The sequence below is a fragment of the Delphinus delphis genome, chromosome 2 (genome assembly GCF_949987515.2).
Source record: "Delphinus delphis chromosome 2, mDelDel1.2, whole genome shotgun sequence".
NCBI lineage: Eukaryota > Metazoa > Chordata > Mammalia > Artiodactyla > Delphinidae > Delphinus > Delphinus delphis.
In genome coordinates, this window is record NC_082684.1 from 169,695,589 (window position 1) to 169,720,555 (window position 24,967).

General features: G+C 40.9%; 1 protein-coding gene across 7 annotated transcripts in view; it reads left to right on the plus strand.

Annotated features, from left to right (window-relative positions):
- OPTN (optineurin) overlaps positions 1–24,967 on the plus strand; it is a 43,840-nt gene that overhangs the window by 7,000 nt on the left and 11,873 nt on the right. For all 7 annotated transcript variants that reach the window (XM_060006251.1, XM_060006242.1, XM_060006244.1 and 4 more), the window contains 10 exons: positions 42–218; positions 826–1,028; positions 5,456–5,617; positions 7,883–7,956; positions 10,112–10,246; positions 18,600–18,702; positions 20,221–20,336; positions 21,674–21,823; positions 22,200–22,293; positions 23,645–23,803. In XM_060006251.1, coding sequence (XP_059862234.1) covers positions 53–218; positions 826–1,028; positions 5,456–5,617; positions 7,883–7,956; positions 10,112–10,246; positions 18,600–18,702; positions 20,221–20,336; positions 21,674–21,823; positions 22,200–22,293; positions 23,645–23,803 — 1,362 coding nt within the window. In that variant the 5' untranslated portion in view covers positions 42–52. The remainder of the gene's footprint in view (positions 1–41; positions 219–825; positions 1,029–5,455; positions 5,618–7,882; positions 7,957–10,111; positions 10,247–18,599; positions 18,703–20,220; positions 20,337–21,673; positions 21,824–22,199; positions 22,294–23,644; positions 23,804–24,967) is intronic.

Here is a 24,967-nt window from a genome sequence, read left to right on the forward strand (position 1 = left end):
GAGGGGAACAGTTATATTTTTGGTTTGTGACTTTTCCATAGGAACTGCTGCCATGTCCCACCAACCAGTTAGCTGCCTGACTGAAAAGGGGGACAGCCCCAACGAAACCACAGGAAATGGACCCCCCAGTCTGGCTCACCCGAACCTGGACACGTTCACCCCGCATGAGCTGCTGCAGCAGATGAGAGAGCTTCTAATTGAGAACCATCAGCTGAAAGGTGAGCAGCACCGGCCCCATGTTTCTTCATTCACGCTGGGCCTTCGGGAATGCCATCCTTTGGTAATAGCTTATAGGTGAATCCCTGTCTCTGCGCCTGGTTCCTTGGGGGAAGAAAGAGCACAGAATTAGCTCTGAGTAAGGCTAAAGCTGTTTCCATTGTTTACTTTTGGATACAGGTAAAAATAAAGAGTATGCATCTCTGGGAAATGGTATAATGACATTTAGCCCATTTAAAAGGAAAAAGAAAACAAGGCTGCTATTATTACAGAGTTAGTCCTAAATATTACCTTAAAAGAAAGCATTCTAATATCTCCAGCCATGGTTTTTGGGAGAACCAGTGTTCGAATCCAGGAGTGATGGACCTCAGTCTATGTAGTTATTAATAGACATTTTGTTATAATAAGTCAATAAAATCAATTTTATTTTCTTGAGACTCTTCAGGACTAGAGACGACATTAGACTCTGCTAGTCCTGTCTGGAAGTGGAAACCACTCACTCATCTTGCTTCGCAGTCTTTCCGGCTGACCCCGGGGCCCAGGTGGGTTCCATTCATGTCCCCAAGTCCAGTCCCCTGGTGTGACACTCTCCCTCTGCACCCCATGCAGAAGCCATGAAGCTGAACAATCAAGCTATGAAAGGGCGATTTGAGGAGCTTTCAGCCTGGACAGAAAAGCAGAAGGAAGAACGCCTTTTTTTTGAGACCCAGAGCAAAGAAGCCAAAGAGCGCCTAACGGCACTGAGTCTTGAAAATGAAAAACTGAAGCAGGACCTCGGAAAACTAAAAGGGAAAACTGAAAGGTCATTCGAGGTGAGCAGACTGACCACTTGTGATTTTACTCTGTTCGTATCTGTAGTGCAGTCTTACTTGACCAGACGTCTAGATCAAAACCTTTCACGGTGCAGGCTAGATGGGTGCTTTGCATTATCTTGAAAGAAGTGTGCTTGATGAGAACATTGGTTACAATTTTAAGGGTCATGGATAATCTCTGGTGAAGGAAAGAAATGGGTGAAGCTTTGACCATATTGATTATAGTCAAAAGAGTGTTACGGTTATAAGTCAGTATTTTGTATTCATTATAGATGGTACGGAAGGACCTCTGCCTAGAACCATCCAAGTGTTAGTCGTCAGTTTATGTCTTTGGTGTAGAATTACACTTTAGAAATCTGTCACTCAGAATTTTCACTCATTGACCTTGTCCTTTCTCTCCATCTAAAATAGATTCCTCGCTTTATGTTTTACATTTACTTCTGAAAACTGGTTTGACAAATGTCATGTGATATGAGGCTGTAGGGTTGCCACATTTCCACTGACCCAAAGAACCCAAGAAGTGTGCTCACACCTGAGAACGAGTATCAAAGATGTGAGTGAAAAAGAAAATCAGAGCACATTTGAAGCCTCTGCCCATATTCTAAGGCTCACTGGGTATTATTTGTTTAGATGGACATCTGCAGTTCATTTTCTTCCAAACCTAGAACTTAACAGCTTTAGGGAGGATGGAACACTGGGTTAATTCTTGGATATCAGTGATTTTCTTTCCTTATTTTTTTTTTCAGTTCATTTACAATATTGTGTTAGTTCAGGTATGCAGCAAAGTGATTCAGTTATATAAATTTTTTTCAGTTTCTTTTCCATTATAGGTTATTACAAGATACATACTATAGTTCCACGTGCTAAACAGTAAATCCTTGTTGCTTATCTATTTTATGTACAGTAGTTTGTATCTGTTCCCTTATTTTTTTTCTTTTCCATCATGGTTTATTACAGGAAGTAGTTTGTATCTGTCAATTCCATACTCCTCATTTATCCCTCCCCTCATCAGTGATTTTTCTTGAGACTTTACCTTGAACTTTGTTGATGTCTAATTTCTTAAATAGGTAAAGAATACAAACAAAGAAATAAAATAAGGAAAAGAGAAATATGGAATAATCTAAAGAATGAAAAGTTGTTTAGAAAAATATCATAGTTTATATCAATGATCTTACTCATCGACTCCTGCTCATGGGACAATGAAAACATTCAGCTTTAATAAATTTGTATTTGCATTGCAAATGTTTCATTATTGATAAGAGTTATCATGTCTGATGCTTCAGTTTGTCTTACAGTTCAAAGGGCATTAAGTCACTTCTTTGGGCGAAACCTCTCATTGTCTAAATATTTTTGAGGTAGAATACTCTGAAGAAATGATCACTGGGATATATGGGTAATTTTCTACTTGCTGGAAGAAAATATCTCACTTTGTTTTCCTCCCTTGGCTTTTGGGATGTGGGCTGACAGTTGGCTTCAGCCTGCGGGGGCCTAGCACTTTGAAGCCAAAAAGGAAGCTTCCAGAAGCAGTTTGTCTGCCTGAGATAGTCTGCCTGTAGGTTTTCCAAAAATGTCCCAGTATTGGAAGAAGTTGAGATCAGAAGCTGGAGCTCTGGACAGCTTCTTTCAGACGATCAGCTGAAGCAAACTACAAGCAGGACTCAGAAATGAGTCCTTGGGACAAAGTGACGTTTAGGACTCTTAAAAACCCTTGGTCATCAGCTGTATCCCCCCAAACTGTACCTCCCAGGTCCACCCCTTGCCCCCCCTGCCTCTTCTGTAATGTTTGTCCCCTGGACCACTTGTGTTGTTGTTGTTGTTTTTTGGTTTAAAAAAAATTTTTTTTTAATTTATTTAATTTATTTATTTTTGGATGCACTGGGTCTTCGTTGCTGCGTGCGGGCTTTCTCTAATTGCGGCGAGCGGGGGCAGTGCAATGGGCTTCTCACTGCAGTGGCTTCTCTTGTTGCAGAGCACGGGCTCTAGGCACGCGGGCTCAGTAGTTGTGGCTCGCGGGCTCTAGAGCGCAGGCTCAGTAATTGTGGCACACGGGCTCAGTAGTTGTGACGCACAGGCTTAGTTGCTCCGCGGCATGTGGGATCTTCCCGGACTAGGGCTCAAACTCATGTCCCCTGCATTGGCAGGCGGATCCTTAACCACTGCGCCACCAGGGAAGCCCAGTTGTTTTTAATTTAGACCCTCATCTTCCTGATTTACTAAAGCTCTCAAGGCCTCAGATTTTCCTCACTCATGCTGGCCTGTCTTTGCTGCTGCTTCTGCAGGATGCGCCCCTCCTCCCCACTCACCCACCCCCACAAGCCATCAGGGCCTCTCCTGTGGTCTGTGTCACACAAGGGAAGGGAGCAGGGAATTTCCTTCGGAAATCTGCCTCTGATCTTTAGGGTGAGGCCGAGGCATTACTGGTTCTGTCCAGTTTCACTGAATTATACATCGTAATGATCTCTAAAGAGTACTTTTTAACTTTTAACTACAAATGGCCAGGCAAAGGTCATTAGATAGACTCTTGTTTTTGGATTATAAAATGGCATATCATCCTGGGCACATTTCCAGGACAATATAAGCACAGAAAAAGACAGAGAAATTGTTGTGTCACGAAGGCTAATCAGTGCTAAGTGCTCAAAACTGATGAAACGCATAACAAATAATGGAGCTGGGCTTGAGATCCAGAGAATAAGCCCTGGAAGTTTAGTCCGGGAAGACGATGCACAGAGCCTTAACAGGTGAAATGAAGAGAAATTTAAAGTGTCACCTCATAAGGTGTTTTATAGCCAAATAAGCGGATCCGTAATTTCCCCAGGGTAGTTAAGAGATCCGCACAGTTGCATAAAAGAAAACTAACCTGACATCTGAGATTCTAGAGTCATGGCCTTATATCCCTGGTCGTCAGACCCTTGTTTAAAACTCTTATTTCCTTCCTTAAAAGTCCATTCTTCACAGTGTACTCAGGGAGGGCAAGAGGGTGGATGTGAAAATCCCTCACAGAGCATAGTCTTGCCCTTCCCCGCCTGCTTCCTAGTACCAGGCTAGGCAGTACATTTTCTTTTATGTTTTCGTGCCTTTAAATATACATTTCTTTGGTCTGAGTCATTACCAGGAGAGACTGCACAGGCTTCTAACCTTTCCTTACAGACCTAACCCTTCAGTTTTACAACACGTTGCTTTTTGTAACGCTTGTGGGAGTTTCCTAGCAAGACGATGGTCCAAATGAAGGCAGAGCATGATTCCACTGGTGTGAGGGGCATTTCCATGCTGCCAGTTACTACCAAGCCCTCTCTTCTTAATACTTCATGGACTAGCTGGTTTATGGTCCGTGCACAAGCCTTTCTGATAATTTTTTGGTTTTACTATAAGCCTTTGGGCCTGTTTACCATTCCTTAGGAGATCTGTCATAGGGTGTGTGTGTGTGTGTGTGTGTGTGTGTGTGTGTGTGAGAATTTTCTGTGTGTTGCAATCCTCTGATAATCTCAAGTGTATGTGTTTCTGGTGGTACCATGTCCATAAGAGCAGTGAGGGAAGAAATCAGAGAGGCTAAGAAGGTCACGACTGGAAGAGACCACAGAGACCATGTGGTACCACGTCTTTCTTTCTGAGCCGAGAAAACTGAAGCCAAGACATGGAGTGAATCTGCTCAAGGTGACGCGTGCTCTGATTAGCAGAGTGTGGACTAGAATCTGCTCTCCCTTCTCCCAAGTAAAAACACCACATGTCCACAGGCTCTTTCTCTTATGACTTTGTCATATGTAGTAACTGCAACAGGATGAACACAGCAGGTACTCAGGGAAATATTAATGTTTATTATTAATTTTTATAGAGGCAGAAATTTAATTTTTCCACCCTTGGTACCAGCCTCTGAATTTTCAGTTTTCTTATTTCTCACCAGACTTATTTTTAGCAACCTTAAAACATGAGCATAGAGTACTGTAGCAACCAGACTACATACCTGGGAGAATTTCGTTGTGTTTTGTTATTACTATAACATTATGCCCTTGGTGCTCTGGCTTCTGAGTAGACATGACAAGAATGGGGAGAGTAGGGGTGGGTATGCATTTGTAGGGGGGAGAAAAAGGCAAGAGGTTGAGTTGTGGCAGTTCTTTGTGGAATTCGGGACTAGAATTTACAAGTCTACCATTGCCAAAGTCTGGCTGGTTACTTTCATGGCATCAGATTATTTCAGCATGCTGAGGAAGCCTTTCTTGTCATGAGGTTATTTTAACTTCCACTTGTTTGCATATGATAAAATAATGTAAGCTTTTCCATTTTAATTGGCATGTCAAAATAAATGGCTAAGGATAAGCTAGAATATCCTACTGTAAAGCATAGCTGTCTTGCCAGTGGGTATGGAGACACTCGAGTCTGATGGCCAAGTCCCTAGCGTGATTCATTAATTCACTTTGCTCCTCGTCCCCGAGGTCCCCAAGGCAGAAGCAGAACAGGAAGTGGAACAGCTGAAGACCCAGGTGGCACGCCTTCAAGCTGAAAAGGTCGATCTGCTGGGCATCGTGTCTGAATTACAACTCAAGCTGAACTCAGGTGGCCCCTCCGAAGACTCCTTTGTTGAAATCAGGATGGCCGTAAGTGTGTTGGTTTGGGTTTTGTTTTAAGCAAGTTACAGAAACCTCACCTGGACAGCTGCTACAAATACCACCATTTCCTTTCAACATGAGGTAGCCAGATAGTGGGGAAACTTCAGCGTAGTCAGCGTAAATGTATAACATGATGCTTGTGGCTATCATAGCTGAAATGGAAAATACTGATTACCTTTTATGACCAAAGAGATAGTCCTTTTTCTTCCAGTATGTCCTGACAAGAGATAGTCCTTTTTCTTCCAGTATGTCCTGACAAATTTATGTGACTGACCTAAAAAGAAAAAAAAGGCATAAACTTTTTCAGCCCAGGACTCAAAGCTGTGTTCAGCATTTCACTTAGGTAAGCGGAGTTGTGATCAGATGCGGTAAAATCAAAAGGCTTTAAAACACTTACTAATAACAGAACCCTCTTTTCAAGCAAAGTCTTACGAGGAACGTTGGTATATTAAAACTAAGAAGTGGAGAAAAGAAAGAGCAGAGCGGTTCTGGTTGTACCCTCAGGGAATACCCTGGCTTGTCCCTGCCCTCTAACGGCAGCTGCTAGGGAACCCCCGAGAACAGGGTTTGAAGGCAGGGTGGTCTAACTGGCATGTATGTGCAACCCCAAATGACGCGAGCTGGGCGAGGCAGCATGTGCCGGCCCATCCCTGGTGGGAAGCATGTGTCGGGGTAGCTGGCGTGCAGGCAGTCCTGCTAAAGAGCACAGAAGGTAAGTGAAGCCCAGAGGGACCTCTCCTCTGCTACTAGAAAAAAACTGCATACAGGGTGAGGGAGACAAGCCCAGGAGGAGAAAATCCTCCCTCACACACACAGTCACTCCGGCTTTGTTGGAGTACACGTCTGATACAGGCAGAGAGGTTACCTGTGTCTCTGAAAGAGAAAACTCGACTTTGTAGGTAAGTGGGAGTGGGGTGGGGTGAGGGGCACCTTACGAAAGCTTAATAACTAATGGATGTGTCTGAAATGGTCGAGTGCGACTTTACCTTCTCATTTATTCGCTGTGCACAAGGTGAACAGAGTTGCAGAATGGCTCTTAATAGCCCTACCACCCACGCCCCTCATAAATTTTCGATGAAGGGGGGCTGAAGTCAAGCGAAGTAAAATACTAATCAGGAAGTACACTAATGTCAGAGGACTCTTTCTGCAAGTGAGCAAAGATTATGAAAACACAGCGTTGATCAAAGCGTTAACCTTCTGCAGATAGCTGATAAAATTCAGGAAGCCCAAGGAGCGTATCAGAAGTTTCCAAATGAGGCTTCTTTCTTTGGGATGAATGGTTAGCATAATATTCTCCCTCACTGACGAGTGACAGTTATTTCTAGTGTCAACATGTTTTTCTTGCCTTGCTTCTGTGAACAGAAAAACACTGCCCAAGATTTAGGAATGGTGTGCACACACAGAATTGTCTAGAACCATCTCTGTATTTTTGGAAGATCTTTCTGCTAGCTCACTGGAATAGAAATGTCTTTCAAGGGACTTCCCTGGTGGTCCAGTGGTTAAGAATCTGCCTTCTGATGCCGGGGATGCCGGTTTGTTTCCTGGTCAGGGACCTAAGATCCCACATGCTGCAGGGCAATGAAGCCCACGTGCCACAACTAGAGAGAAGCCCGTACGCTGCAACGAAAGATCCCGCATGCCTCAACTAAGACCCGACGCAGCCAAATAAATATTAAAAAAAAGAAAAAGAAAAAGAAACGTCTTTCAAATCATTTAAGTGTCTGAGTCTTCCTGTTCCCTAAGTGGCCCGACATGCATGCAGATTTCTAATAGGAGCCATCCTATGCTTGTGAGCCTGGCCCGCAGAAAACAGCCTTCTTTTCAACGTGGCTTCAGCAAGTTCTAACATTTTGCATGTTAAAGGACTGTGTGGGAAAGGTATGTGGAACTGTCACTAGCTCTGTGTGACCTTAATCTGGTCGGGGAGAAGGGAACTGCCAAGGAGAAAGAGAAGAAGATAAGCTTTCCTGTGCTGGCGGTCAGGTTGACTGCTGAATGAGAGGAGCCCGACCTTCTCGACCTTCTCGTCTTCGCCTGGATGTTTATAGTCCTGACGGGGAGTGCAGGTTGAGGGAAGGGTAAATTTCCATTACATTTGAGTGACCGAATTTAAACGTCTCACATTTCCACGTTTGATAGTTTCCTTGGGTTGTGTGTCATCCAAATTCCTGCTCTTTTGCCTTTTTCTCTTTTGATAAGGAATTTGTCTTGCAGACATACTATGTTAAATCCCTTTCATTTCTGCTTTTACAGGAGGGAGAAGCAGATGTGGCAACGAAAGAAATCAAGCCAAGTCCTGGGCCCACAAGAACTGATTCCACTGACATGTATGTGAAGACAGACTAGGGCTTTCAGACAGACACGCTGGGCAGTCTTGTCACTTTCAGCTCTCCCCTGGGAGGCCAAACATGGTGGGCTGAAAAAGCCACTTATTAATTTATACCGGGACCTTTCAAGAATGTTCCATTTGAATTGCTATTTAATGTTGCAGCCCCAACTGGTGGAGAAGAAAAACTATGTTTGGTGCCTTTGTCGGTGAACTGACCCCTCACCACTCTGTGTAGAGGTGTTTCGTCTCCATCAGATGGGCAGTGAAAACAAGCTTCTTCTCAATTAAGAGACCCATGTTTCCTGATTTGTTTACCGGTGCAGTCTGATCCGGACCAGGCTGCCCAGCTGATAAGGGGGAAGTTTCCATTTCGTCTTCCCTGTTCATTCCCGAGTACAAGCCAAGGTGACTAATTCAGGATAATCTTCCATAGCAATGACTGTTGTTGCTCTGAGTGACGGTGGCTGTTTTTTGAAAGTGCCCAGATATCTTACCTGGTGAACTGCAAGTAGACTTGTGACAAGTAGATATTAGGAAGCCGACATCTTAAGAGGTGGGGGGACCTTGAGGAGGAGACGGCAGGGGAACTGGGCACCTGAGTCTCTTGCAAGCAGCTCTGACCCAGAATGCGCTGTCAGCTCATCCTCTGTAAGCAGGTTCCTACTGCATGACTCTGCTTAAGAAGAGTTATCTGAAAATTTCCCTAAGGATCTCTTCCCTCATAGGCTTTTAGTATCTTTTTTCTATAACTTGATGAATGTACTTATAAAACATAAAAGTGGGTTATTTTTTTTTTCAGTTATGCTCCCAAGCCTTTGTATAAGGGAGAAAATCAGGATTAGATAATATTTTTTCATCAAACAGGGCAGTTGGCAGAAATGAAAGTTACTCCCTTTTTTAGTTAGAAATTCCTCAGCTTCCCCCTTTCCCCTATTGCTTTTTTTAAAAAATTTATTTATTTATATTTATTTATCTTTGTCTGCATTGGGTCTTTGTTGCTGCGCGCAGGCTTTCTCTAGTTGCAGCGAGCGGGGGCTACTCTTTGTTGTGGTGCAAGGGCTTCTCTCTAGTTGTGGCGTGTGGGTTTTCTCTTCTCTAGCTGTGGCGCGCAGGCTCTAGGGCGTGTGAGTTCTGTAGTTGTGGTGCAGGTCCAGAGCACTTGGGCTCTGTAGTTTGCAGCAGGCGGGCTCTGGTTGAGGTGCGCCAGCTCAGTAGTTGTGGTGCACAGGCTTAGTTGCCCCGCACCATGTGGGATCTTAGTTCCCCGACCAGGGATCGAACCCGCGTCCTCTGCATTGTAAGGCTGATTCTTTACCACTGGACCACCAGGGAAGTCCCCACACAGCTATTTTTTAATAACAGCTTCCTTACCCTGTTTGAAAGTATTTTAAGGAGTCAGAGATGGATTTCTAGGTTCAGAGTTTGAGCTTTGGCGATGGGAACTGGGATTGAATCCTGGCTTTTTGTTAGATGTGTGACCTTGAGTAGGTTACTGAAAGAGCAGCTGCTGTTGGCATCAGCATAGCTGTCCAGAATGTTTAGTTGCTGCAGTGCTCGTTGTGGTTTTCTTCATCATTGAACTGCCTCTTGATTTAATCTGAGTTGGAAATCAAGAAAAATATTTGACATGCCAACAGTGCCTACATTTCTCTTCTCTAATTGTTTGAAACCAGAAACAAAAATGATTTTCTTCTCCTGACTAGAGAACGTGGTGGTTTCAGTCGAGATGGAGAAAGGCCGGTGGTCTGCATGTCACCATGGGCAGCACACATGCTTGTGCCCTTTGTATGACTGTGGTCTTCCTGGAGATTAGTCCTCTAGAAAAGCCGGACACCAAAAACCAGGGCTACCTCTGCCCCACTGTTTCGGTGGGTCCTGTGGTCTGGTGCCGTGGAAATGGTGACCATTTGGAGGAAGCGAGCACGTGCAGTGTAAATCGAGCCTACCCATCAGTCCCCACTCCTTCCCTGGAAAGCATGGAGGAGTGAGGCACTGGTGGTCACTGGGCCAGCTGTGCTTGGTCTGTAAATGAGAATTAACTAGAGAATATTCTGGAAAGCAGTTCCTTTAAACCGGTTCCAGTAATATTCGTAGACTCTGACATTTTTGTTTTCTCATGAAAACCTTTTAACCTCTATGCTGTCCTGATGTAGGAGCAAATCTGCAGAAGGTGCCAGGAATTATTTGGAATTTGAGGAATTAACTGTGAGCCAGCTCCTGCTTTGTCTAAGGGAAGGAAACCAGAAGGTGGAGAGACTTGAACTTGCCCTCAAGGAAGCCAAAGAAAGGTATGAAATAGGCAATGCGAAATATGCATACATTGCTTTTTTTTTTTTTAAGAAGATGTTGGGGGTAGGAGTTTATTAATTAATTTATTTTTGCTGTGTTGTGTCTTCGTTTCTGTGCGAGGGCTTTCTCTAGTTGTGGCGAGCAGGGGCCACTCTTCATCGTGGTGCTCAGGCCTCTCACTGTCGCGGCCTCTCTTGTTGCGGAGCACAGGCTCCAGACACGCAGCCTCAGTAGTTGTGGCTCACGGGCCTAGTTGCTCCGTGGCATGTGGGATCCTCCCAAACCAGGGCTCGAACCCGTGTCCCCTGCATTAGCAGGCAGATTCTCAACCACTGCGCCACCAGGGAAGCCCCATACGTTGCTTTTTTAACAGTTTTATTGAGATATAATTAAGATACCATACAATTCATCCATTTGAAGTGTACGTTTCAATTTTTTTTCTTAGAATATTCACAGAGTTATGTAGCCTTTACCACATTATAATTTTAGAACATTTTTCCTTCCAAATAAGCAACCAATACCTGTTAGCACTCACTCCCCATCCCTCCTAGTAATTCTACTTTCTGTCTCCATAGACTTACCTTTTCTGGACACTTCATACAAATGGAATCATACAACATGTAGTCTTTTGTGATTGGCTTATTTTATTTAGCATAATGTTTTCAAAGTTTATCCATGATGTAGCATGTGTCAGTTCTTTTCTCCTTTTTGTTGCCAAATAATATTCCGTGACGTAACTAGACAACGTTTTGTTTATCTCTTCATCATTTGATGAACATTGGGGTTGTTCCCACTTTTTTCCCATTATGAATAATATTTGCTCTCAACATTCATGCACAATATTTTGTGTGGACATATCTTTTTAATTCTCTGGGTATATCCCTAGGAGCTGAATTGCTGGGTCACATGGTTACTGTTGAATATTTTGAGGAACTACCAAACTGTTTTCCACAGTGGCTGCACCATTTTACATTCTCACCAGCAATGTATGAGGGTTCCACTTATTCCACATCCACATGAACACCACTGTTGTGTATCTTTTTGATTATGACCATCCTCGTGGATGTGAAGTGGTATCTTATTGTGATTTTGATTCTGTTTCCCCAATGGCTAATAATGTTGGGCATCTTTTCATGTTGGCCATTTGTATATCTTCTTCTTTGCCCATTTAAAAAAATTGGATTGTCTTTTAATTATTGAATGGTAAGAGTTCATTAATATTCTGGATACAAGTCCTTTATGAGGTATATGGTTTGCAAATATTTTCTCCCAGTCTGTGACTTATCTTTTCACTTCCTTGTTGCCATCATTTGCCAAAAAAATAAATTTTTTTTATTTTGATCTAGTCCTGTTTATCTGTTTGGTTTTTTGTCCCTTCTGCTTTTGGTGTTGTATCTAAGAAACCATTGCCTAACCCAAGGTTACAAAGATTCACCCCCTGTGTTTTTTCCTAAGAGTTTTATACTTTTAGCTCTTACGTTTAAGTCTGTGATCCATATTGAGTACATTTTTGTGCATGGTGTGAGGTAAGGGTCCAGCTACATTCTTGCATATGTAGATATACTGCTGTCCCACACCATTTGTTGAAAAGATAATTCTTTTCCTCACTGAACTGTCTTGACACCCCTGGTGTAGATCAGTTGACCATAAATGTAAAGATTAATTCCTAAAGGCTCAGTTTTATTCACTTGATCTACATGTCTATCCTTATGTCAGTACTACACAGTCTTGATTACTTTAGTTCTGTAGTAAATTTTGAAATTGGGAAATGCAAGTCCTCCAATTTTGTTATTCTTTTAAAAGATTGTTTTGACTATTCTGGGTCCCTTGTTTTTTTTTTTTATGTAATTCTTAGGATAAGTTTGTTAATTTGGGGGAAAAAGCCAGCTGGGAGTTTGTTAGGGATTGCATTGAATCTGGAGATGGATTTGGGAAGCATTGCCATCTTAACAATATTAAGCCTTCTGATCCATAAACATGGGTGTCTTTCCATTTACTTAGGTCATCCTTAATTTCTTTCAATGATGTGCTGTAGTTTTCAGCATACAGGTCTTGCACTTCTTTTTCAAAATTTATTCCTTTGTATTCTAGTCTTTTTGGTGCTATTATACATGAAATTGTTTTCTTAATTTCATTTTTGGATTATTCATTGCTAGTGTAGAGAAATACAACTGATTTTTTTTTTTTTTTTGCGGTACGCGGGCCTCTCACTGTTGTGGCCTCTCCCGTTGCGGAGCACAGGCTCCGGACGTGCAGGCTCAGCAGCCATGGCTCACAGGCCTAGCCACTCTGCGGCATGTGGGATCTTCCCGGACCGGGGCACGAACCCGTGTCCCCTGCATCGGCAGGCGGACTCTCAACCACTGCACCACCAGGGAAGCCCCTACAACTGATTTTTGTATATTGATCTTGTAGCCTGCAACCTTGCTGAATTCATTTATTAGTGCTAATCATTTTTTTAGTGGATTCCTTAGGATTTTCTGTAAACAAGATCATGTCATTTGCAAAGAAATAGTGTTACTTCTTCCTTACCAACCAGGATTCCTTTTATTTCTTTTTTTTGCATAATTGCCCTGGCTAGACTTCCCGTACAGTGTTAAATAAAAGAGGAGAAAGTAGACATCCTTGTCTTGTTCCTGATCTTGGAAGAGAACGCTTTCAGTCTTTCACCATTAAGCTGGTATTACCTTTGTTTTTCATAGATGCTTTTATCAAGTTGAGAAGCTCCCTTCTATTTCTAGTTGCAATTTTTATCATGAAAGGGTTTTGGATTTTGTTAAATGCTTGTTCTGAGTCTATGAAGATGATTGTATGGGTTTTTTTTTTAATATTTACCTTTATTTATTTGGCTGTGCCAGGTCTTCACTGCAGCATGGGAGATCTTTTTAGTTGCGGCATGCGGGCTCTTAGTTGTGGCATGCAGACTCTTAGCTGTGGCAGGCATATGGGCTCTAGTTCCCTGACCATGGATCGAACCCGAGCCCCCTGCATTGGATCACAGAGTCTTAACCACTGGCCCACCAGGGAAGTCCCTGTATGGGTTTTTTTTAACCTCTATTAATATAATGTATTACATCGATTGATTTTCCAATGTCAAACTAACTTTTCACCCCTGGATAAATCCCACTTGGTCATGACGTATGATCTTTTTTATATGTTGCTGGTTTGGATTGCTAGTCTTTTGTTAAGGATCTTTGCATCTGTATACCTAAGGGGTACTGGTCCGTAGTTTTCTTTTCTTATGTTGTCTTTGTCTGGCTTTGGTATAAGGGAAATACTGGCCTCATAGAATGTGGTATACACACGCACTTTAGGATAAAATTTATTTACCTCATAGAGTTGTGAAGTCAATGAATTTCTACGTGTGAATGAACTTTTTATGAAGGCAAAGTGCGAAATCACATAAGACGGGGGAGATAATGCAACAGTTTTAGGGTTCCATTGATTGCAACATTTAATAATAAATATACTATAAATAGAATATACTATAATATACATAAATATATTATGTCTGAGACATAATTAATTCTCTCAGACATTATAAATGGCTCATTAATCTTAAAATTATAGCACTATAAGAAGCACTTTCTAACTGAAGCAGTTGAAATTTTTAACTATAAGATCTGTTTTTAAAATATGAAGCGTAAGTTATTTATTCAGAATGAGGGTAACCTAGAATATTCAGTGTTTGTCCAATGACTTATTTGATCGTCAGCTCTTTTCAGAGGTGAAAAAGGTATGATAGCTATGAATCGTAGGTTTTTACCCCATATCCTACCACTGTCCCTTAGAAAAGTTCAGAGGTTAACTTCCAGGAAACTAGTACCATGTATTCTAATGGAGTAAAATATTCATCCTGCCTTTTTGACAAGTCCCAAAATCTAGTACTAATGCACAGAAAAATAATTAAGTAAAAGCATTCTTTTTACACCTTAATTATTCCAGCCAATTTTTAAAGGGAAGATGTTTTGCTTTGAAAAAGACCCTTAATAGTCATAAGTAATCAGTGTGTTTCTGTTTCATTGGCACGTTTACCCTCCTGAGTTCTGCACACCATTCTAAGAAGTCAAGTTTAGCCAGTAATTCATCCTTCCTCAGATAACATGATTAGCTTTAATGATAAAAGTATAAACTTAGGAATTTTCTGATTATACGTCCGGATCTTTCATATAATCTAGTATATATTTCCTGCTTTCAAAATAATGATAGCTCTCTGTCTGGAGGTATAGCTTTTCAGATTGCAGCTAGGAAGTCAGGCCTGCCTTTGAGATGGGTTTTTCCCTCTCTCACCCTGAGCTCCCTGTAAAGGATCCCTTTCTCAATAGCATTAAATTTCCATTTTGTGAGTCAGCCTTCTCGCAGTATTTAACACCTGGCAAGTCAGTGACTGGTTGCCAAGAGTAATGTTCCCCGTGTGGGTATATTAGGATGACCTCCTGGCTAAGGTCGGACTGAAATCAAGAAATAAAATCACTGATTCCTGGACAACCTGGCTTGATTTACTATGTGGGATATGATGGAAAGACGTTCCAAGACCTAACATGTCTTCTTCTCAAATACATAAGTCAGTCTTCAACCATTTTCATGAGAAATAGGGGTAACAGACAGTTTAAAATTTACTCTGAAAAGTTTTAGGGATTTGTGGGGACAGCGGACAACAGACTTGCCTTTCTTCCATTGTTTGCCAGGATTCATATTTCGTGCAATTTGTGTCTTCTAAACAAACTTAAACTGATAGCCAGGAAGGAGAGGGAAAGTATACATGAAGTGTGACCCGGGATAATCAAGAGGTAGTAGGGAAAAGTCAGCCGAGATGAAAATTTGCCCTACAAAATTAAGTTGAAATTCAAATGTAGGTCAGAAGCCTGCGTCATATGTGAGTGGCGTGATAACGGCCCATCCTTCAACCCTGCACCAACCAGCTCTTGGCCCATTGATTTGCTTAGCTAGAAACAGTGCCTGTGCACCAGTTAGGTTGGGCAGTTTGCAACAGATACTAATGCTGTTTGTTTATTTGTTATTATCACTAAGTTTTTAATTTTTAAAAAATTTTTTAATTGTTTTTTTTCGGTACGCGGGCCTCTCACTGTTGTGGCCTCTCCTGCTGTGGAGCAGAGGCTCCGGACGTGCAGGCTCAGCGGCCATGGCTCACGGGCCCAGCCGTTCCACGGCATGTGGGATCTTCCCGGACCGGGGCACGAACCCGTGTCCCCTGCATCGGCAGGCGGACTCTCAGCCACTGCACCACCAGGGAAGCCCCTATCACTAAGTTTTTTAAAAATCAGGTTTGAATTCACATAGTTTAAAGAATTGGTTCCACAAGCTTTTTATGGAAAAACAGTAATTCTTTGACCAACCCCCCTCCACCCCCCACCTCCTTTTCCTGCTTCTCAGACAACCACTTGCAACATATTTAGCTGGTTCTTTTGATACATACTCCCATATATCAAGATTAAATTGCTACTTAAATTTTGTTTCCTATTTTAGACATAATCTATTGACCTCCCGCTATGAAGGATGAGGATTTAACTGCCTTTCACCCTCACCGTTGTCACTCCACACACTTCTGGACCCTTCTTCCCACCCCACTCCAAAACTGATTATATTGACATTCAGTTAGGTCACTACTGTTGATTATTATTTTGCGTACATACCCATGCACACATACAGTTCTCTGTTGAGCTGTGCTCTATGCTTTGACCACTTTTCCTTTTTTATACTTTAAAAAAAATCTCTGTGCAGAATTACCTTTACAAAAATTTGCTTAGTTTCACCATACTCTTCTCCAGTGAGGAAATCTCAATTACATTCAAACATGTTAGTAGTCTAATAGTTTTCCCTTGAAGACTTTTCTCCTGGAGTCAGCCTGGTTGTTATCTAGGTCCTGCTGTATTGCAGTCATCTTGGAATCTCCCTTTGTCATTGTCCTGTGGAATTCCTTCATCTCTACTGTGTTGGATCACCTGTTTACTGAATCCAATGCCTTTCTCATTCCCTAAATATCTTTAAATATCTCCACTAACTTACTAAGAAAGAATATATGGGAAGGGTATTTTCTGAGAACTGCATATCTGAAAATGTCTGTTTCTACCTTTTTATACTTAATGGATAATTTGGCTAGATATAGAAATCTGTATTGGATATAATTTTCCCTCCAAATTTTGAAAGCATTACTTCATCGTATTCTAGCTTTTGGTGTTAATGTTGAAAAACTCATTGCCATTCTGATTCTTAATCTTTTGGTTTAAAACTTCTTTTGTTTTTCCTCTCCCCCAAAGGTTCTGTGCTCTGTCCCAAGTTTTCTGACATTTCACATGTGCTTTGGTGTGACCTTGTTTTCATCCATTTGTTCTGGAGATTCTTGGCCTCTTTCTTTCTGCAAACTCATGTCCTTCAGTTCTCAAAAAATGATCTTGAAATAATTCAGGGATAATCTCTTATCCTCAGTTTTCTCTGTTCTCTCATTCTAGCACTACTGTTATTTTTAATTGGACCTCCTGGACCAGTCCTCTGACTTTCTCAACTGGGTGTTCCTCTTTTCCATTTTTCTCTCTCTCCTTATCTCTCTCTTTCTCTCCATCCCCCCTTCACTCTTGCTCTTCCTCTTTTTCTGCTTTCTGATACATTTGATCAACTTTCATCTTCTTTGTGGGGCGGGGGACAGTTCCTTTGAATGTTCCTCTTCCATTTTATTATGGTGGTAATACGTTTCCTTCTGTCCCTATTAATGATAGGTTTTTTGTGTTTTATTTGAAGTTCTTCCCCTTGGCATATTCTAATTTCAGTAAGTTGTTTTACTTTCTGGTTTACTTTGTCTGTTTCATTTTAAGGTTTTCCTGAAATGTCTGGTAATCTTTACTGTTTGATTGGATTTAAGACTGGGGGGTTAGATGCTGATCAAAGTGCTGTGTGGGGCTTCCCTGGTGGTGCAGTGGTTGAGAATCCGCCTGCCAATGCAGGGGACACGGGTTTGAGCCCTGGTCCAGGAAGATCCCACATGCCGCGGAGCAACTAAGCCCATGCGCCACAACTACTGAGTCTGCGCTCTAGAACCTGTGAGCCACGACTGCTGAAGCCCGCACACCTAGAGCCCATGCTCTGCAACAAGAGAAGCCACCGCCATGAGAAGCCCGCACACCTAACAAAGAGTAGCCCCCGCTCGCCGCAACTAGAGAAAAGCCCGCACGCAGCAACGAAGACCCAACACAGCCTAAAATAAATAAATAAATAAATTTATTTAAAAACAAAGTGCTGTGTGCATGTGTAGGGAGATCTGGCCGGGAGGTTTCCTTGGGGAAGTCTTAGGTCAGAAACTTTAAATCTTTTCCTTTTCCTGATCAAATTCTCCAGAGGAGACTTTTCCAGTCTCCTGTCTGAAGGGTACTTTTCTAGATGCCAGCATTCTGGAGATGAGTAGGAACAGAAGGCTGAGGGTCTTAGTATTCTGTAAGTTCCCCTCTTTTCAGTAGGGAACCCAACCCCTCTACTCTGATTAATGACTCTGAGTCAAGAGACCCTTTATTTTATGACCTTCTAGTCATTCTTAAACAGGTCCCAACTTTATCCCCACGTCCAGAGGTACCTGGTGTCACTGATTCCTGAGCCTTTGGGGTCCCACAGTATGAAGTGGGTTCCATCTTGGCTCTCCCTACTGGTGGCTCAGATCCAGTCCTCTTGGGCTATCTAGTCAGTTCCCACTCATACCTAATGCTTCCCAAATCTTCTTGCTATTATCTCCTCTCCCTTTCTCTTTGTTCTTGTAGGTATGTGGTTTTTAAAAGTCATTTTAGTGGCATTCAAGGTGGGAGAAAAATTACACGCGTATATTTAAATCTACCGTCTTTAACCACAAGTCTCTTTATTTCATTTGTATCGGGATGGCTTTCATATGATTATGATTCAGTGTAAGAATGTTGCTATATTTGTTTGTTTTCAGGACCTCATAAACTTATATGGGTCCCAAAAAACAAGTCTTTCCCTCTCTGCCGGATCCTTATAAAGGGACACCCACTCTCATGTAGCACATATGCATGCACATGTGTACAAACATAAAAACACAAATTTAAAAAATATTTCTGTGCATGACAATGACGTGAAAAGAGGCAGTATTTTTCAGTGTTCAAGATAAATTATACATATCTTATACCTCCATGTGCATTCATCCCTTAAATCAATTCTAGCCAATATCAGATTGAAAGCAAAACCAGAGCTAATATAGAGAATGCGAAGAGATTTTGAAAACATTGATCTTTTATCCAGATTTTGAACAGTGTTCTTTTCAGTGCTTCCGCAATTGTTTTTCCTCTGGAAGCCAAAGAGAAAGTAACTTTTCTATATTCTTTAATTTTTCAGAATTTCTGATTTTGAAAAGAAAGCGAAGGATCATTGTGAGATTGAGACCCAGACAGAGGGGCGCACAGAACAAGAGAAAGAAGAGGAGAAAGGCACGGAAACTGTGGGTACTAAGAGTCTAAGACTGTTACCATACCCCCGGTGGACAGAGAGTAGTGCAGGCGCTGGAGTCGCGTCTTGTGATGTGTTATTGGCTTTAGCAGTAGAGAAATAATTTCCATGTTGAGTATTTTCTATTTCTCTCATATTTCCTTGTCCTGATCTGAATTTCATTCATTGTAAATTGTACTGAGATGTATTCCTGTCCTAGTGATTCTAGGAAATCACGTCTCTCTCTCTTCTTGGCTGATTTTCTCTCCAGAATTCCTAAGTGGACAGGCCCACTAATTGAGAAAGGAATTTTGTCCAATTTATAATAAGATCATTTGAGGATGTGACCCAGAAACGTAAGGTAGCATTGAAAGATCTTGGTTCTATCCCACTACTGGTTTGAACAAAATAGTATGAACAAAAAAGGCTCATTTTTATATACATGCTCTTATACATTTCTGTTCTGTGGCAACTCAGAGACGTGCCTCGTAGCCTGTCCGAAGCTTGGGGAAAGGTGATGAAGGTAGGAAGTTGTAAGACCCATAGTAGCCCGTGAGAAAGGCATTTACATAAAATACTTCGGCTACTTTATTTATTCAGCAAGTATATATCAAATGCCTACTGTATGCCATGCTCTGGGCTGAGTCTCCTACTTTCAAGAGAATGGAGAATATTTTAAAAACTGAGATGAAGAGAACACCTGTGAGTAGTAGTACCCTATTGACTACAACTAATCGCTAACTAATAATAGAGAAGTACTGAGACTTCCATGGCACCATAAAACTCACTGACAAAAATTCTAGAGCTGCCAGGGAAAAGGCAGTACAGTGAAAATAGTTGAGTAAACTAGAAAAATAAATCAGCCAGGGAATATGGGCATGAGTTGCTAGCTGGATAAATTAGATTGTGCTTTGACATCACTGTGATCTATGATCCCTTGAACAATGATCAGGATTCTTTTTTTTTTTTTAATTTATTTATTTTTGGCCGCTTTGGGTCTTTGTTACTGCGTGCGGCCTTTTCTCCAGTTGCGTCGAGCAGGGGCTACTCTTCATTGCAGTGCACGGGCTTCTCATTGTGGTGGCTTCTCTTATTGTGGAGCATGGGCTGTAGGCGCGTGGGCTTCAGTAGTTGTGGCTCACGGCTCTAGAGCACAGGCTCAGTAGTTGTGGTGCACGGGCTTAATTGCTCCATGGCATGTGGGATCTTCCTGGACCAGGGCTCTAACCTGTGTCCCCTGCGTTGGCAGGCAGATTCTTAACCACTGCACAACCAGGGAAGTCCAGGATTCATTTTAATTAAGATAAAGACATTATCACAAGTGCATCCAAACTGATCAGTTAATGATCTATAATGAAACAGAGTTGTACCCAAAGCTTTTTTTTTCCATACAAGATATTTGGGGCGTTAATTGCCAAAAGTTTAATCAATTCAGCAGTCTTATTTAGACACCAGTGGTTCACACTGTTTTCTCACAAAGAGGTTCATTTAGCCTCTGATAAATGCGTGTTTGTGGTTGCCTGGATGACAGGTTGGAAGTGAAGTGGAAACGCTGAACCTTCAGGTGACAACCCTGTTTAAGGAGCTTCAGGAGGCTCACACGAAACTCAGTGAGGCTGACCTGATGAAGAAGAGACTTCAGGAGAAGTAAGAATGAGAGATGAATTTTATCCTCCTTCGAAAAGTGTACAGTTTTACAAAATATGTTAATATACAAAAATATAGTTTTATTACTGTTTTACTGAGTAAAAGAAAAAGAGACCTAATTAAAATATGAATTCAGAAAACACTAATGTTCAGGTTAATATAGAAACATATTAAGAAGTCCTTGTAGTAATATGGGGGAATGGGCCCAAGGGACTCTGATTCTGCTGTCTGGGGACATTTGTTAAGCGTATATGAAGACCTGGAAAAAGCAGTGAGCCAGACTTCCTGTGACTTACGTGAGCTGACAACATTGATGTGAACAAACATAAGAGCTACAAAGGGCAAGAAGAACTTGAGTGAGATTTACTTAGGAAAAAAAAATTGATTTTCAATCAGTTATGAAGTCTAATTTATAAATTGGGAGAATTTTGCATTTGCTTGTTTCTCTTGATGTAAGAAGTTATCCCAAATTTAGGAAAGCTAAGTTGATGTTCTTTTGGATTAGTTAGCAAACATATTTCCAGCCCAATATACAAGTGTATGTTTCCACGGAGTTACACTGACCAAGGTTGTACAGTATTAATGGTTATCTAGTACAGCATAGCAGCTGATGCTAAGGACTTTGGATAAACAGACCTAAGGGTGAAATATGGATCTACGCCTTATTTGTGGTATTACCCTGGACAAGTTATTTATTTAACCTCTCTGAGTCTCAGTTTTATCATTTGTAAACTGTGTGTCATAATTCTGACTTTGTATTAAGTAAGCTAATGTTTAACATGCTTTGCGTTTATATTTGCTGTTATATTGAAATTTTCTCTCTGATCTTTAAGAGGACTGAAAGCATTTCCTTCTCCCCTATTGAATCTTTGTCAGAAGTCATATTTTTTATGCTTAACAGAGCCCATAGTTTTAAAAATACTAAAGATATCCATGGATCACTATATGAGAAGCACCTCTAGCCAATTACTAGTTTGGTCTGTATCTAAATCACAGAAATATATTTGCATGACTAGTTGAAACAATTACTCCAGGTAGACAGTAGCTTGTGTGATCTTAGATCTGTACTTGTTTATGCTAGGCATAACGGTTCAGAAATATGGAAATTTCTTTTACAAAAATCTGTATTTTTTTATATTCAGGCATAATGGTTCAGAAATATTACTTACTTCTAGTAAAGAAGCAGGGAGGATAAAATATTTAATTTTGTACTGTTAAATTTTTGAAAAATGTAATCCTAAAATTCTTTGCATTTGCTACATAATCTGGGGATTCGTTTAAAAGCCACTGAGAAATGAAGTATTGTTTTGTCCTCATGAAATTTTGCTCTTTCTTAGATGTCAGGCCCTTGAAAGGAAAAATTCTCCAAACCCATCAGAGCTGAATGAAAAGCAAGAGCTTGTTTATAATAACAGAAAGTTAGAGCTCCAAGTAGAAAGCATGCGATCAGAAATCAAAATGGAGCAAGCAAAAACAGAAGATGAAAAGTGAGTATGCTGTGACTGAATGGCTACTTGCTAAAAGAAGATAGAATAGCTCTTTTATGCAGATTGGAATCAGGATTTAAGAATAAATTTAAAATTTTTTTCTCTTTTATTTATTTGAAGGCGTACTAGTAGACTTTTCTGAGGAGATAAATGTTAAGTTTTATAATAACAATTATGAAAATTATTTGTAATCTATCTTGACTGGGGAGGGGGGAATTGTTTTCTTTGCAAGTAAGAACATGCTAGTAGGTGGTGGGATGATAAGGGTGGGAGGGAAGATTTTGTCACCTGAGTGTTCAGAAGAGGGTTGGGAGGTAAGACTAAGCTTCTATGATATTTTTCCCAAGATTCCATTTTAAAATTTCTTTCTAAATAGGTCCAAATTAGCCACTCTACAGTTGACACACAACAGGCTTCTTCAAGAATACAATAATGCACTGAAAACAACTGAGGAACTAAAAAGAAGAGAGGTACTCATAGAAAAAAAATTACTTTCATAGCCATTTAACATTTTATGTAAATATCTAAAGTAGTTGTGTTAATCCTTAACTAGGTCTGGTTTCAAGGGTTGTTTTTCCATTTGTAATTGATTTCTTGTGTCTAAGTGTTTATAACATTTTATAACTCCTGATATTCCACACATGTATAATGTGCCTTGTGTACAGAGGTGATGTGCATGTCCTATGGTCGGAGTACAGTTTTAGCATTTTTTAAATAAATTTATTTACTTATTTATTATTTATTTTTGGCTGCATTGGGTCTTTGTTGCTGTGCGCGGGCTTTCTCTAGTTGCAGTGAGTGGGGGCTACTCTTCGTTGCTGTGCACGAGCTTCTCATTGCAGTGGCTTCTCTTGTTGCAGAGTGCGGGCTCTAAGCACGCAGGCTTCAGTAATTGTGGCACACAGGCTCAGTAGTTGTGGCTCGCGGGCTCTAGAGCACGAGCCCTAGAGTACAGGCTCAGTAATTGTGGCGCCTGGGCTTACTTGCTCCGTGGCTAAGCTTTTAGCATTTCTAACAGTGGATGGGTTTGTAGGAGAGCTGAGCCTGGGCTCCTGCATGAGTAATGACTGTATAGTGAGACTGCTGCCTGGAGCTATCACAGGGCTAGCTTGCCTGCTGTCAGTGAACTTGAGGCCTTGGACTTATCCGGCTGCATCTTAAATTATTGTAATAGTAATAGTAATAATGCCCCCAGAATGGTGTGATAATTTAAACACCATGGATAGAGATGTCAGGTGATAGATGTAGTAATTAACCCGATGGTGGGAATCCTTTCACGATGTATATGTATATCAAATCATCACATTGTACACTTTAAATATTTTACAATTTTATTTGGCAGTTTTACCTCAATAAAGCTGGAATAAATAAAGACCACAGGAGCTTTGAATTAGAAGGGGTCTTTGAGTTTATATTCTTAGAAATATATTTTCTGTTTTTCATTTACTTTTACTAGAATATTGTTCCTCTCTAGGACCTAGTAAATTTTTAACTCAAACATTCCACTGACTTCATAAAGTTAAGAGTAATGTGAGTGAAAGAATAGGAGTATCAGCAGCTTACACCCGCCCTGAGATAGGGTTTACTATTTTCTCCCTTATTTTAGTGTTTTCTTTTTATAAATCATTATTTTAAATTAGGAAATTATTATCTTCAAGGTGTAAATTCAGTGCATGAAAGTTGCCGAATAAGTTATCACTGCTGATTACCAGAATAGTTTACAGCCAGTCATTTTTTAAAAAATAAACCTTCATCTAATATTTTACTAAAATAGGTTGAATTATTTCAAAACCATGTCTAGAATAAGTTTGTCTTTTTCAGTCGGAAAAAGTGGATAAGGTGGTGCTGCAGGAACTGAGTGGAAAGCTGGAACTGGCAGAGAAAGCCCTGGCTTCCAAGCAGCTCCAAATGGATGAGATGAAGCAGACCATCGCCAAGCAGGAGAAGGACCTGGAAACCATGGCTGTTCTCAGGGCTCAGGTAGGCTTCGTTCCCAAATGTGAGCCGAGGCAGGCCAACCCCGATTATATTCTCTAACAGGAAAGTGATAGTGCTTAAAATATCTGTTTTGATTTTATACTATTTCCACCAGTATATTTTTAAAAACCTTTTTACTGAAGTATATCACAGGTGGAAAGTGCACCACACTTTTAAGGGTATTACTCACTGAATTTACCCATTCTACAGTTTATAGACAGCTGGATTGTTTCCAGTTTGGGGCTTTGTGTTTAATGTTGCTCTGTCATTCTTACGCGCGTCTCTTTGTTCACCTGTGCATTCGTTTCTGTTGGGTACACACCTAGGAGTGGAACTGCTTGTTCATAGAGTATGCATGTTACCCAGCTTTAACAGATAATGCCAAAGAGGTTTCCAAAGTGGACCAGTTTTCACTCCCACCAACAGAGAGTTCCTGTTGCTCTATATCCTTACCCATACTTGTATTAGAATTTTTAACGATTCTAGTGGGTTTATGATGGTGTCTCATTAAATCTGCATTTCCCTGATGGTATGAGAGTGAGTACTTTTTCAGATGTTTACGGCCTTCTAAGCATCCCCTTTTGTGAAGAGCCTGACCAGGTCTTTGCCCAGTTTTCTTCTGGTTTTCTGGCTTTTTCTTCAATTTATAGGAGTTCTTTATATATTCCACATACAAGCCCTTGCCAGTTATACTTTTTGCAGATTTCTTCACTCTATGATTTGCCTTTCCACTCTCATGAAGGTGTCTGTTGAACGAAAATTCTTAATTTTAATGCAATCCAGTTTATGAGTCTTTATTTATGATTATAGTACTTTTTGTGTCCTGTTTAAAAACTTTCACTATCTCAGGGCCATGAACATATTCTCCTATGTTGTCTTCTAAAAGTTTTATGGTTTTGCCTTTTACATTAAGATCTAGAAACCATCTGGAATTAGCTTTTCTATATGGAGTGAGGTAAGGGTAAAGATTCATATTTTTTTCTGCATGAATATCCTGTTCATTTGGCACCATTTATTTAAAAGGTCATCTTAAGGACTCTGATGCCCTCTTTGTCACATATTGTGTCCAGGTACCCACGGGTCTATTTCTGGATTCTATACTGTTCCATTGGGCTATTTGTACATCCTTGCTCTGGTACCATACTGTCTTATTATAAAGAATCAAAT